The sequence below is a fragment of the Ascaphus truei genome, chromosome 3, assembly GCF_040206685.1.
Source record: "Ascaphus truei isolate aAscTru1 chromosome 3, aAscTru1.hap1, whole genome shotgun sequence".
In the NCBI taxonomy this organism is placed as follows: Eukaryota; Metazoa; Chordata; class Amphibia; order Anura; family Ascaphidae; genus Ascaphus; species Ascaphus truei.
This window is the reverse complement of record NC_134485.1, coordinates 31,276,400-31,291,290: the sequence shown is the minus strand read 5'-3', so window position 1 is coordinate 31,291,290 and position 14,891 is coordinate 31,276,400. Positions and strand designations below refer to the sequence as shown.

At 42.4% G+C, this 14,891-nt stretch overlaps 1 protein-coding gene across 6 annotated transcripts in view; it reads left to right on the top strand.

The window, feature by feature from the left end:
* Window positions 1–13,798, top strand: part of MAP3K7CL (MAP3K7 C-terminal like) — a 75,359-nt gene extending 61,561 nt beyond the window's left edge. For 5 of the 6 annotated variants that reach the window (XM_075593916.1, XM_075593915.1, XM_075593913.1 and 2 more), the window contains exons 4-5: window positions 10,343–10,458; window positions 12,924–13,798. In XM_075593916.1, the coding sequence (XP_075450031.1) occupies window positions 10,343–10,458; window positions 12,924–13,104 (297 nt within the window). In that variant the 3' untranslated portion in view covers window positions 13,105–13,798. Of the gene's footprint in view, window positions 1–2,227; window positions 2,341–10,342; window positions 10,459–12,923 lie in introns of all 6 variants that reach the window. The other variant, XM_075593918.1, reaches the window with a different exon arrangement.
* Window positions 13,799–14,891: the final 1,093 nt, after the last annotated feature.

Here is a 14,891-nt window from a genome sequence, read left to right as displayed (position 1 = left end):
TTCTACCTTTGACTCGTCTGTCCAGAGAACATTGTTCTTTAAGTGTTGTGAATCTTTGTGTTGTGCTCTTTGGCGAACTTCACAGGTAGCAATGTTCTTTTTAAACGAGCGTTGATCTCCTCTTTGCTATTCTTCTATGAACACCATTCTTGTTCCATCTTTTTCTGATAGTTGAGTCATGAACACTCACATTAGCCAAGGTGAGAGTGGCCTGCAGATCCTTGGATGTTACTCTGGGAATCTTTGTGACTTCCTTGGTGATTTGCCGGTTTGCCCTTGGTGAGATTTTGTTAGGACGACCGCTGCTGGCTAGATTGACTGTGGTCATTTCTCCATTTGTCTGGCAATGGATTGGTGGAGTCCCAAATCCTTAGAAATTGATTTTTGTAACCTTTTTTTTCTAGACTGATCAGCATCAATAACTGCTATTCAGAGGTTCTCAGAGATTTCTTTTGATCGTGGCATGACGTGTTTCCACACACCTGTATAGTGAAGACCAAAATCACAAAATGTTTGACCTTTATATAGGGTGGGGCCGTCCAAACTTACCTGAAGATCTACAGTACCTAATAATATAAACACCCAATTATAATTATCCCATTTAATTTAGCTGATTAAACAGGGTTTCGCTTACTTTTTCACATACCCTGACTCTTAATTGCTCATTGCTTGTGTAATTCATACATCATTTTGTTTCAAAAGACATGGAATTCGTTAATATAAACCCTATTGAATATTTAACAAAATGCTCGTTTTGATTCAAGAAGGTTATCATGGCAAAACAATGGAATTTCCGTAATTATCATTGGGGTTTACAAACTTTTTCTCGCAACTATATACCATCCAAGTGAGAGGTTCCATCCAACATAGGGGGAAAAATTAGACAGACTCAAGTGAACAGCATGGGATAAGTGATATGTATGTGGTACCTAAAGGGTTAACATTAAGAAGAACTACATGTGCTATTTATGAGCTTCAATGCAGTTAAAACCAGAAGTTTCCTAATGGGCAGTTTTAACTGCATTGAAGCTCATACATAGCACATCTAGTGCTTCTTAATTTTAACCGTTTAGGTACCACATACATGTCACGCATTTAGGCGCATAGAGGTACCGTATTTGGCAGTGAGACCTCCTTTGCCATCTAATCTAGGATGTGTGCATACTCTGACCAGATCCCCCACCTTGAAAGAAAGCTATTGTCTCCCATGGTCATAATGGAGCTTTTGAGTATAGGGGACATTTTCCAACTGTTTCCTAAGGCATGGTTGTGGTCCTCTTCTTAAAGTGATATTAATGGGGTACCATTTGTCAGGAGGGATTAAGTGGTCAAATCCAAGGCGGGACACAGATATCTACCATACATATGACATTCAGTGTTTCGTCCCGTTCCAGCGTGCAGAGCTGATTATAGAACAAATCCCAAAGATGGTAGCCCATCCCAATCTCTATGCTGTCTGGTGACAAGCCATTATTGCCATTTTTAGGATGTGAATACCCCTTTGACAGATTATTATTCGTCATCTGGCATGTATGGACGAACTCACATTCTCAAATATCCTTTCTTATAGATGGACAGTAAGCATTGGTCTTTATTGGCAATCACTACATATCTTCTTCATACAGCGGTGCAGGGTCTCAGAGGCTCCAGGCCTCTGGATGATGCTTGCCCCAGATATTACAGGGCATCTGTGGGTCGAATCAGATGTTCCCCAAGCCCCAGGGGCTGGAGGTGGGCACGCTCATCCCACGATGGGAGAGGCTCATAGCCCTACTGCTCTCTTTCTCATCCAGAGCAGGACTGATTAAATTTGGCACTGCCCCTCATCAGGAGAAGAAGGGGCGTGCTCATGGTCTATACCTATCTCTGACAGGCTTACACAGGCCATAGTCACCACCTTACTTCTGTCCATCAGAGAGAAGCATGTGGGGGTGGGGGGGTCACAAGCCCACAGAATTAACTTGTCATAGCCTGCAGCTAGCAGGACTTACATAACAGGGAGGGGAAAGACAGGCAGAATGGATGTACCCTGTTACAGTAACATACTGTCATAGGGATGTCTCTAATATTTACAAAATCTGAATGCTCCAGAAAATTTAAGGACAAGAATTGGTGAGGCCCAGGGACCAGCAGTGGGTGTAAGGATTCTGCTGATCTGTGCCGGGTTTTGCTGCCTGTTCATTTTTTCCAGGCTGTCTGCCATTTCTGTTCAATTTGTCAATTTTAGTTACTGGCAGCCTGCAATATAAGGCTGCACTTCCTGGTGGGAGTCGCCGAGCAAAGTTCTGTGAGTCACCGAGCAAATTTCTTTGTGTTTGCAGCTCCTGTTGGTTTTTGCAGGTACGCCTTACCCACTTGCCTGTTTTGAATTCCTGTTGCTGACTCCTGACTGTGACCCTGACCTCGCTGCCTTCCACCTTCCATGATCTCCACTTGCCTCCTTGACTTTGCACCTCTGCCACCAGCCCTGACCTCTGCTTGTCCCCTGGACTTTACAGCTCTGCCGCCAGCCCTGACCCCTGATTTCATACAGACTACGGATAGTCTTACAGGATCATGTCCCTGGGTTGTGGTCGGTTTATTTGCATCTGTACCTCAGCTCTGCAGGTCCGCCTCCTGATTTGAGACGAGCACCATCACAGTGGGTTCACATATTCCCTTTTGCAAACTGTCATCAATGTGTTATCAGTGCACGCTGAGGAGAACACACTCTTTGGAAAGGAGATGCCACTTGGGAAGCAGATCCTGTATTAACACAATGCACTACCATGTTAGTTTCCCTTGGTTTCTCTGAAAACACTGATGTCTTGGGGTTTCAGACAATAATTTACGCAGATCTGGTTCACCAACTGTTTACTATTACGTCCAGAGTTTTTTAGCATAGACTCCAAACTACCTCTACTATCTATTGGCAGAATATTATATATCATTCTATGAGGCCTATATACTAAGGCAATTGTGGAGCAAATTGTCATATTCATGTTGCACCACTTTGCACCAATGTATCAAAAACTTGACACCAGTTTTTGTGCCATGTGCATCAGCTTGTTTTTAGAGGAGTGTCAAAAAGGAGGAGTTCATAGCACACAGATTATAATCAGATCTATTAAAGTGTGCTCCTATGCATCACATTTCTCCTTTCAATCTGCGCCACACAAATCGGTCACATATGTGGTGATGTTACTTTTCTATCTACACATGCACACATATATATACTAGAAAACAAAACCGTCCACAGCATTAGCAAAAACCTCACCTTCATTCCGTCAGATGGGAAGCAGGAAACATAGTAACACAAGCAACATTTCAGGTTGCAATTACCCTTTATCAAGCTCTAATGGCAACTCTTGCAAGCTGCTCCCTTGTAGTGCGGAAACCCAAATGGACTCCTCCCCAACACAGATTCCAAAATCCTAATTACAGAACCCAATCACGCCCTCAATCTCTGTACGGTGCGACACTAACAGACCCACATCATGCTCCTATTACTTCACAGGAAAATTCTCATCGCTATCTCAGTTCCCATGAACAGAAGAGAAATATACTGTATAAAACATTGAAAAATTGTAGCAGCACACCGGGGATCAAATAGTATACAACATAAAAACCAGTCCTGTTAATGAGCTATGCAATTCAGTGACACCTACTGTACCAGAAATCGAAACAGAGAGAAATATTTAAGGCATGAAAAGATTCTAGCAGTACACCAGGGATCCTATAGTATACAACATAAAAATCAGTCCTGCTTATCTAAGACATATATACCCCCAGTGCCATGTGACACCTCCCAGAGATCAAAACAGAGAGGTCAACGGCAGCGTGATACTGAAGCTGAATGCAGCCAAGCAATGAGGACGCGTCAATGTGTCATCAGGGTGTAACTCCATCACTTGGCAATATTCATGCTTGCCGATAGGTACAGGAGAGAAGTACTATACAGGACATAAAGGAAAAACACAAACACATTAGTTCAAACACTCACTACGTTAAAAATATAATATGTATATGTAGCCCCTTTTACCCGTAACTAAAGGAACTACTGGTACTGCCGTTTCCTGTTTGCTCCCAGAAGGCCTGAGCCTCCGCCACTGGGATGATCTCTTGTTCGCCTCGGTGCAGCGCCTCCACCTGCGAGGGATCCCAATGTAGCAGGATGAACCCCTCACAGGAACCAATAGTAAACACACACAATATATAATAACGGGTTTTACTGAACATATAATATGCAACCTGCACTCCACAGTATATATCACCCCCCCCCCCCCCAATACACCAACTGAGTGTCCCCAAAGTACATAGGATGCTGTACACCAATATCCCTGATGTCCTTTCCCCCCAATATCAGGGCCCACCCAAAAGTGTATGGAATACCGCTATCTCGTCAACCGTTGCTGCACTTAGTGTGATACCTGCCCAGGCACTCCAGCACTCGGGTACTGACGAACAACAAACAGGGATCCGCTGATGCAGCGATGTCGTCGTCCGCCTCTGCGTGGGATGAACTCCCATTGGAGGTTCTCACCTTTAAGAGTCTATAGCGTAGGTGGTCTAGTCCCAGACCACAGGCCGCAAGTCACTGCGCGGCGTCCTGTCACTAATCCTACCACTATCAAGGCTATTGGGGAAAATGTCCCTATCTGAGGGCCTTTCTCTGAAGCAGCCACAAACTGAGGATGGATGGGTCCTAATTGGGGGCTGAAGGGTAATCTAGGTCTAGTCTGGGAGCCACAGACACCCAGACCTGATCTTCCCCTTCTGCCTCCTGGAACCAACTGCCAGCACGTGATACTGAGCATGCCAAATGTATCAGTTATCTCCTCAGGAGATTGGGGAGCCTGTTGCAGGGTACATGCAACTACACACGTGGGTTTCTTGACAAGGCTGTTTTATTTAGCCTTAAAATATATACAGCACACAAAACAAAAATAGCTTTCCATCAGCAAAAACGAAAATGGCTTTTTCTTCAGCAAACCAAACAAAACAGTTTCTCTTTAGCAGACAGTTTATATATAAGGCAGCTACCCTTTTTCTATGCAGGGGACAGACTTACCTTGTTGCATAGTCCACTATTACAAGGATAAACCTGTATCCTTTCGCAGAAGGTTCTAGAGGTCCTACCAAGTCTACCCCAATCCTTTCAAAGGGAACTGACACCAAGGGTAGAGGAACCAAAGCAGCTGGTTTTGTCCTTTTGGACTAGTTAGCTGGCACTCCGGACATGCTGCACATAGCTTAGCAATATCACTATGCATCCCTGGCCAATAGAATCGGGATGAAATACGGTCCAATGTTTTATCCCTGCCCAGGTGACCACCCCAATGGACAGTATGGGCTAGAGTGAATACAGATTTAACAAATGTCTTGGGAACCAATATCTGTCTGGTGACCTCCCCTGTTTGTGTCTGCCTATTCACCCTATATAGGATATCATTTGATAGCTCAAAATGGGGGAATACTATCACCCCCTGTGCATCTAAAATCTGTTCATCAATTTTCACCACCTTGTCATACTGTCTAGCAAGGACTGGGTCTTCCCTTTGCTTCTGGCGAAAGTCAGGGAGGTACAGGTCTGGTAAATCTCCAGGGCCCATATCCCCCTCCCTTTGGCCATCCCCAGCCATCACTTGTGACCTCTGACTACTAGAATGGTCACCTTGAGACCCAGATTTCTGCAACCAGTCCTGTTTGTCCAAGCGTCTTTGCTTCCGAGTCTTTTGAACCTGGTGTTTATTGGGAAAAAGGTCTGCCAAGAAGGGGAACAGTTTGCCAGGGTTCTCCTGAGCCCTAGAAGGAGGCTCCTCGTCAAAGACTGGGGCCATTAGGTCCGAAAAGAAAGGCCAGTCCCGACCGAGCACAACGGGGGCAGGGAGCCAAGGAGCGACTCCTACTTCGAGGTAAGCCTCCTGACCTTTTACCTGTAGCCGGATTTTGGCCGTCGGATAGCGTTTTACATTGCCGTGTATACATTCTATGCTCCATGGGGAGTCAAAAGAACACACGTTGGGCGGTAACCGTTCCTGGAGGACCAGAGTTTTCCCAGAGCCCGAATCTACAAGGGCCTGGACGTTTTTTCCCCCAATCAGGGCTGGAAGTAGCCAGGGCTTGTAATTTTCCTCAGTAAAAGCCGAGGCGACGGTTCTGCTGAATGAACACTCCATCAGTGGACAGTCCACATACCGGTGGCCTTGTTCTCCACAGGCGGAACATGGAGAGGGTTCCCTCGCAGGAGGGGGCTGTGGATAGCGCTCCACTGGACCGGTTACTGGAGACCAGGCATCTGGTGGGTCCTGTGGGCGACGTCCTCGGAAGTTTTTCTCACTTTGCGATGAGCCGACATCCAGAAGGAGATGAGGGTCTCTGCGGGGACCAGCATTTGGACTCCGTCCTTGCTGGAATGACTGCTTCTTCCGTTGGACTTGGCGGTTCCGTGACGGGCCGTAGGTTCCCCATTGATCCGACCTCCCTCTTTGGGTGTCCGCAAGTGCCGGTGGAGTCGGGTCCAGGACACTCGCCTGCTGCTCAGCCCCAAGGAAGTTCTCTACGAGTTGGACCGCCAAAGCTAGGGTTTCAGCAGCGTGGCGTTTTACCCACGAGCGTGCGGAAGGGGGTATTATTTGTAGAAATTGTTCCAAAACCACCTGCTCAAGAATTGCCTTCTTAGTGCACTCCTCGGGTTGTATCCAGCGCTTACATAAGTCCAATAATCGCTGAGCGAGGACCCGGGGTCTCATCTTAGCGGTGTACTTCATGTTCCGAAACTGCTGCCGGTAGGTATCTGGGGTCAGACCTAAGCAATCCAGTATGGCGGCTTTTACTTGTCGGTAGTCCATTGCCTGATCTGCTGGGAGACCCTGATATGAGGCCTGCGCTTCTCCTATGAGGAGCGGGGCCAAAGCAGTTGCCCAGCGATCTGTAGCCCAGCCCTGAGCTTCGGCAACTCTTTCAAAAGTCAGTAAAAAAGCCTCTGGATCCTCATTCGGAGCCATTTTCCTCAGGAGTATAGGGGGTCTGCTTGCTAGTTCTGCACTGGCAGACCCTTGGAATTGGGTCAGCAGCTTGGCAATCCGTTCATCCTGTGCTGCTTGTAGTCTTTCATCTCTCTCCGCTTGCAGCCGGGCCTGCTCCTGCATTAACTGTCCCTGCTGTCTGGTTTGCTCACACAGAAACTCTTTCAACATTTCTTCCATTCTTGTGTGTGTGTGTGTGGCCCTTTAACTGCAGGAGCCTTTTGAAAAAAACCTTCCCAATTCTTAACACCATATGTTGCAGGGTACATGCAACTATACACGTGGGTTTCTTGACAAGGCTGTTTTATTTAGCCTTAAAAGATATACAGCACACAAAACAAAAATAACTTTCCATCAGCAAAAACAAAAATGGCTTTTTCTTCAGCAAACCAAACAAAACAGTTTCTCTTTAGCAGACAGTTTATATATAAGGCAGCTACCCTTTTTCTATGCAGGGGACAGACAGTTCACAAGACAACTACTTTGCTACTCAGACCTTGTTTTCAGGAATCTCTTTACTTCTTACTCCTCTCTCATCAACAGCCAAGATCCATGTGTCTACAGCCTGGGTTTTAACTCACCTTGATTAGGCAGCTGGGATCCAACTAATTGTCGTGAGGTTCCCAGCTAAAGTTAACCTAGTCAGTGCTGCACTGCAGACTAGACATAGGTTTTCCAGGCATATAACTGGTGGCTTTTATTTACCCTGTCACAGAGCCCTATTGGCTAACACTGCCCACATGGGAAATCTCCCAGGCCACTCTGGGGAGTGTATTTACCCTACGGAGCCCCTTGTAATATGGCCGTCGCTACTCTAGTCCTTCTGCACATGCGCACATGTGTACTGCGCTTCCGCAAGCTCCACAGTGGCCGTCGGAACCCTGGTCTCTCTACGCATGCGCAACCTGGGCCCCGTGCATGTGCCAGAACAAATATGGCCACTGCCTGATCCCCGGTCCCCCCCGAGAGCTCCTGAACTCCGGTGCAGTTTCCCTACACCCAGCGGGTACGCCTGCCACTCCGGCGGCACCCGCGCACACCGCAGTGGAGCTGTAACCTCCACCTTCTCCGCTCCCACGTCTGAGGTAAGGGAGGGAAAGGGGGCCCGGCTACATATATATATATTTATATTATCGATCAGCTAATATACACACACTTCTAGTCTTGCTCATACCCACATGTTCTTAACACGTAATGGGCAAACTGACTAAATTCAGTTTGTATTTTTTTTCCAAAAATGGCAACAATGTCCGAATGAACTTTGAACCCCAAATTTCTAATCATCAACTATTTTTGAAAATGAGTAGAAATTTCTTTTGCAGCAAAATCAGCGCTGTGTGTTTCAAAAATAAAAGTTCAGAAGGTTTGAAAATAAAAAGGATAAAAAAATATAAGGGAAAAGAGAGCAGTGTTAGAGCTCACAATCTAAGTGGTAAGTTGGGAGACTTACACAGGCAGGAGGTGGCAGTGCTTAGCCACAATGGTTGTAAGAGCGACTGAATGTGGGACAGTAGCCATGAGTTCAGGCTATTGGGATGCTTCTTTTGCAATGTGAATTTTAAGGTTGTCCGGTGTTAAATTACATGGGTTAATACCATTAGCAGGGAAAGAGGTGGCATGGAGATCAGGTTTTCAGGATATCCTTGCTTCAGCACAGGTGTCTCAATCTTTGGTTCAGTTGTTGACTGAGCCACCGGTGCTGAAGCAGGGACAGTGGTGTTGCTAGAAATGCACGGGCCCCCGGGCAAAAAAATATTTCAGGGCCCGATTAATATTAATACTGACTGCAATTTTTTACCCGTTCCCCCACCCTCTCCCCGATCCTCTCTCATCTCTCCCCATCATCTCTCCCCCGTCTCATCATCCCTCCCCCTCCTACCAATACATAATAATCAAAACACACTCCCCTCCCCAATACATAATAAAACATACACCTCCCCCTCTCCAATATATAATAAAAAATACACATCCCCCTCCCCAATACATAATAAAAACACTCTCCCCTCCCCAATACATAATAAAAATACACCCGTCCACAATACACAATAAATACACCCCCTCCCAATACATAATAAATACATATTAAATACACCCCCCTCTCTCTAATACATAATAAATACACCCCCTCCCCAATACATAATAAATACCCCAACTTAGTATAGTCTCTGGCCGGGACCCGGTGCTTGCTGGCGGGCCGGCGGCTGCACAAAGCAGTTGCCGACGGGCCCAGCTCTCCCCTGCTGCACGCTTCTCTCTCTCACACTGTTCGCATTCAGCGTTTCCGAAGTCAGCGCGTTCCGGCGCACGCCAGTGTAGGACAGAGTGTGAGGGAGAGAAACCTGCATCAGGGGAGAGCTGGGCCCGGCGGCAACTGCTTTGTGCGGCCGCCAGCCTGCCAGCAAACACCAGGTCGCGGTTTGTCCCCCCGTCAGCCGCAGCATACCAGGGGGGGAGCGGGCCCTCCAAGAGCGCGGGCCCCCGGGCTATAGCTTTGCCCCTGAGCCAGGGATATCTTTAAAACCTGTTGGTGCCCCTTGAGGACTGGAGTTGACCATCACTGTGGTAACTAATAGTGTTCATACTTTTTAATTATTTGAAACCTGAATTGTGTTTTTTCCCCTAAACTTTTGCCAAAGTTAAAAAAATGCGAGAAAAACAGCCGTTTTCGCTGTGAATTTGTGCTTTGTCAAAAAATGTGCCCATTTCCATCCTTACTCTCACCTTCCTCGGAAAAGAGAATCATTACAGCATGAATGCTAAATTATTCCTGTTAATTGACTGAATAATTGAAATACTGCATTGTTTTCCTGTTCACTTTGATTATTGTTTTTTAGCAATGGAAGCAGGAGAATAGCAACGTTTGAAGGATTTTCATCTCCTTTGATAGAAATTGTCATCTTAGATACAGAACCCACATCAGTGGTGCTCAACTCCAGTCCTCAAGCCCCCCCAACAGGTCAGGTTTTTAGGATGTCCCAGCTTCAGCACAGGAGGCTCAATCTGAGGATCAGTCAAAGTTTGTGGTCATATTATTTTGTGCTTGAATTAAGAGATTAGGACCCATGTTTACTAAGTGATGCTATTCCACAAGACCTTTCGGCTCCTGAAAACACCATAAAGCACATTCAGAAAGTGTCTTATGACAAAGCACTGCTTTGTAAATATGCGCCTGCATGGGCTGAGTTGTGTTACCCTATGTGTTTTCATTGCAGTTTTAAAAATCATTCTACTATAATTGTATCTTATTCTATGTAAATACAGCTGCACATTTATTTTCAAAGATATAACAGTTTCGAATGGTACGGTAAATATATTATATATATTTTTTCTTGCAGCCACTTCCACCATGTAATACCTCAAAAGAATCCATGCAAGTCTTTAAGCAGCACTGCAAAATTGCTGAAGAATATCATGAGGTCAAGAGGGAAATTTTACTTTTGGAAGAAAGAAAGTAAGTACCTTGTCCTTGAAAAACAACCAGCTTTAGACATTTGGTGACTGATTGTATAGTCGTTAGATATAAAGGCCCATATTTATTAATGCCGGTGACGATGTGCCATAGGACACCTGGTACTAGAAGGTGCCTTATTGCGAGCACCACTTAGTTAATATGAGCCAAAGTCCATTGTCTCTGCAGGGTTGCACCCAATCAGTAATTGAAAGTAATTTAGAAGACTCTATAAATGTATCTGATAGAGTTTACATTCACCTACAATCCTGTTCAGGATTGACAAATGTGTGGTAGTTTGAACAAGTCATGCTTTTGATGCCGCAGGTCAAAGGGAGTTATTTACTAAAGTCTCCTGATGAGAGATGTGTGAATTATTCACAGACATTTGACTTGGCCATGGATATAGTGTTTATTCTCAAGCACAAATAGTCGCAGCTCGAATTCAAAAAGGGGACATTCGACTTCCTTGGTTCAAATGTATGCAGTACCGCAAGCCGCCACTGTGCGCACATTCGACTTGACAACATTCGATTCGCTCAAACGTTCTAAGCCCTGAAATATAGCTCTTGTATCAGGTTAAGTAGAATTGTGCGCCTCAAATGTCAGGTCGAATTACATGTTCTAATGGTGGCCACTTGTGAAATTGCATACAGTACATACAATATTTGTCTGCGAATCGAATATTATTAAAAATTCTGCAAATCATTTGTGGGTCGAGTTTTGACACATTTTTAGATCTTTACTCCTGACTGCAAAACTGGGGCAAAGCTAGTGAAAAAGAATTGCGCCAGATGTATCAAAGAAAATAGCACATCCGGGTACTGCTTCAAATGAGGATAATTTTATTTCATAAATAGGCAGCTCATTTTTAAAAAAAAAAATCTAGTTGGACCAAAGTTTGCAGCCAAGAGACTTTAGGAAATAAATTATTAACCAAAAATAACTTCCTTGCACATATGAGGAATAGGGAAGATTAGTGAAAAGCCAGGATATGTACCCAGGAGTGTAACAACTGTTAAAACATTTATTGTAAATCAAAGTTGTGACATCACACAATGATAATCTCTCGTGCATAGTGCAAAAACACTATGCACTATGCATGGAACTTCACAAATCTAAATTTGGCACAGATACTGTAGATGTCATGCATCATTTCAGTTGGACTGTCCAAACAACTCTTTAAATTATTGTTGCATAGTTGGATCTCAAGAATAAAAAGGAAACACCTCAAAACTCAAAACCATAGTATGCTTAATATTAAAAGTAGTTCAGTATTAGAAACAATAGAGATAAGTGGAGAACTGTAGGCCTTCAGAATAATCTGTTTTGTGTTACAGTAGCTGTATATCAACAAACTATCAATTAGAGTAGCGATGATACCTAACTAATTGCTGTAACCCTGCAATAGCCCTATGGGAGGTATCTTGCCCTACCAAGAATTGTTAATATACCCTAAAATGTGTGGCTTAGAAACAAAGGTAAATAATAATGCCTGTCCAGATTGATTATACACATCCTCCTCTCATCCTTTGTGGTTTTATCAATACTTTTAATATTAAGCACGCTATGGTTTTGGGTGCATGTTATTAAGGTCTTGGAATCACCTCTTTTGTGAGGTGTTTCATTTTTGTTCTTGTTTCTAATTTTACACTTAATACCCCAAACTACATTGATTACGGGTTGTGTGTATTTTGTGCTTAGTGCTCTGTTTGACATAGTTGGGTCATATGCATCTTACAGCTGCAGAAAATTCCGATGATTGGCGGAGGACTTGCTCAGAGTTCTTATTAACCAGAGGATTGGCTAAGCATTATGCAGAGTAGTAGTCTTTTTTTTTTGGTGAAATTTGGTCAAACTTTTCACAAAAGTTTGCAGAGTTTTTGAAAAGTTTAACCATTTTATTAAATAAGAAAAAAAATGGGAAAAACTAAAAAATTAATCAGAGAATAAGTTTTTCTTGGGCTTTGGCTCATATTTAATTCGACTCTGAGTTTGAAGCCAACACCCACATTTTTTAAGTTTAAATTTCGAACCTGTCAATGTGCCTATCCTTAAAGATTATATTGATTTTGGCACACAAAAAAACTAATTATAGTAAATAGTACATCATAAATGCAGAAGTGAAAAACCTAAAACAAAAAGCGTATCCATATTTTATCAGCTTACCAATGGAGCGAAAAAGATACAGTATGGTCGGTGAGAATATTTATCAATCATAAATGCAGATCTACGCGTTGACGTGAATACCTTTAAACTCATTCAGCTCAGAAGTGGTTCCATGTAGAAGGTTCCAGTGGGATAAAATAATTTCCCAATTCTATGTTCCAATTGGGAATAACATAAATCTTACAAAAAAAAACACAAGGGCAGATTGCTGGTTTAAATGAATAAACTCTTAAATCTCATTACAAAGGAAAATAGAAGTATTGAACATAAACCTTTTTTTCTTTCTTTTCTTTACCTAGAAAAGAGTTGATTGCCAGACTGGATAAAGTAGAAAAGGAAAACTTGGATGCTGCTCATCTAGCTCTGGAATATGATGACCTGACTAACGAGAACCAGAGCCTTAATCTAGCTCACTCCCGATGTAAGGAACAGTTAGAAAAACTTAGAATACAGTATCAAAAAAGGCAGGGCTCTTCCTAACTATCATGTGACAGATACTGTGCAATAATAAATCAACACAAGATTCTCTGATCAAATGACAAATACATCAGCACTTTCTTATTAAAAATATTTTAATATGTTGGAATAACTTACCCAACACTCCCAGAAATGCATTCGATGTAACATACTTTCATAAGTGAGTTATAAAGAGAGTGAAAGTGACACATCTTTCTTTTAATGGTTCTGCGTGAAGACGGACCATGGTAAGGTCACATGGTGACAACTGAAGAGAGTAATTTTTTGTGTTTTGTGAAGATTTTTTAAAATCTTCTTTTCATTGAAGGGAGCATATATATATAATTTTGTGGACAAAAGAAAGAATTGTTTAAATATGTTATGTTCAATATAATTACTTAATACAGTGTACTTGGAGAGATAGATTGGACATAGTTGTTGGAAAAATAGATTTGACAAACGTCATACAGAGCAATCATGTGATTTAACAACATAGTCATGTCTGTAATTGCGTTCAAAATAATTTTACAGGGTTAAATAGGTTATTTTTCTGTTATAATTTAAGATGTTTGTTGGCAGGAAAATCTTTGTTAGGTGCTAAATGGTGCAGTACTTACCACTGTATTTTCCAATGTATTTGAAAGCTCTTTGTTACAATTCCATTTATGTACTGTACAGTAAGATATTTTTTCAATTAAAACTGTACATACAAAAGTAATTATTTGTCATCTGTTTTTTCCCCTTAAATATTTGTTGCCTGGACAGTGCGCATTGTAATGAAGCAATAATAAATACACAAATCATCTCTTTAAATGCACCCAATTTCTGTGCCATGCACTGAGATGCATGCTATACTTATACAACACAAGAATTAGGTGCTTAACCAGAGCAAACATTGCCAAAACTTAAATGCAAATGCAAAAGCAAAAACCTCTAAGTGAAAATAAGTGCAAGTTGTATTGAATAAAATAAATGAGCACTCACTTGATTGAGTGAAAAATAACTAAGATACTGTATGAAAAAGTATATGCTTTGAAAAATCACCTAGTGAAATGGAAACTCACTATAACAATGTATGTGATATCTGCATATAACACAATACAAGTCTCATTAGTAAATATAAATAATAAAAAAGGTACAAAATGTCAATACTATTATGGCCCTGTGCTTTCCACGTATGCCTGGGGTGCTGCTAGGAAAAAAGAAACATCCATTATGTCCATGTATAGAAGCTTTTGGAAGATTTCCAGTGCAAATTTCTAAAAAATTAAAAGAATGAAAAAAAAAAAAAAAAATATATATATATATATATATATATATATATATATATATATATATATATATATATTATATATATATATAGTGTAGTAGGTTCAATTTTTTAAAAATAGATTAAAAAAGACGAAATTCACTCACGTGAAGTGTCTATAAAATAGGCGGTGTATAGTTGTGGCTTTAGCTTTACATCTCATCCGAGATTATATATCGATAGTCTCCTCGATCATGTTTGGACAGGAATGGAACAAGAAACTCCAATAGTGAAACACTGTACATAAAAAACATAACAAAAGAGCGTTTCATCATATTAAAAACACACACATATTTACAACTTGAATAGGCACAGTAAAGGAGAGGAATCAGAACATTGATATTTGCGGGGAACCTCACTGGTGCCCGATGTAAGCTCCGTCCATGGTGCCTGACGTCACTTTTGGTTTCCTCGTGACCACTGCTGTTCATCCTTATCTCCCCATGTCCACCTTGCTCATTTATCCCAACGCGTTTCGCAGTGTACAACGCTTCATCAGGGG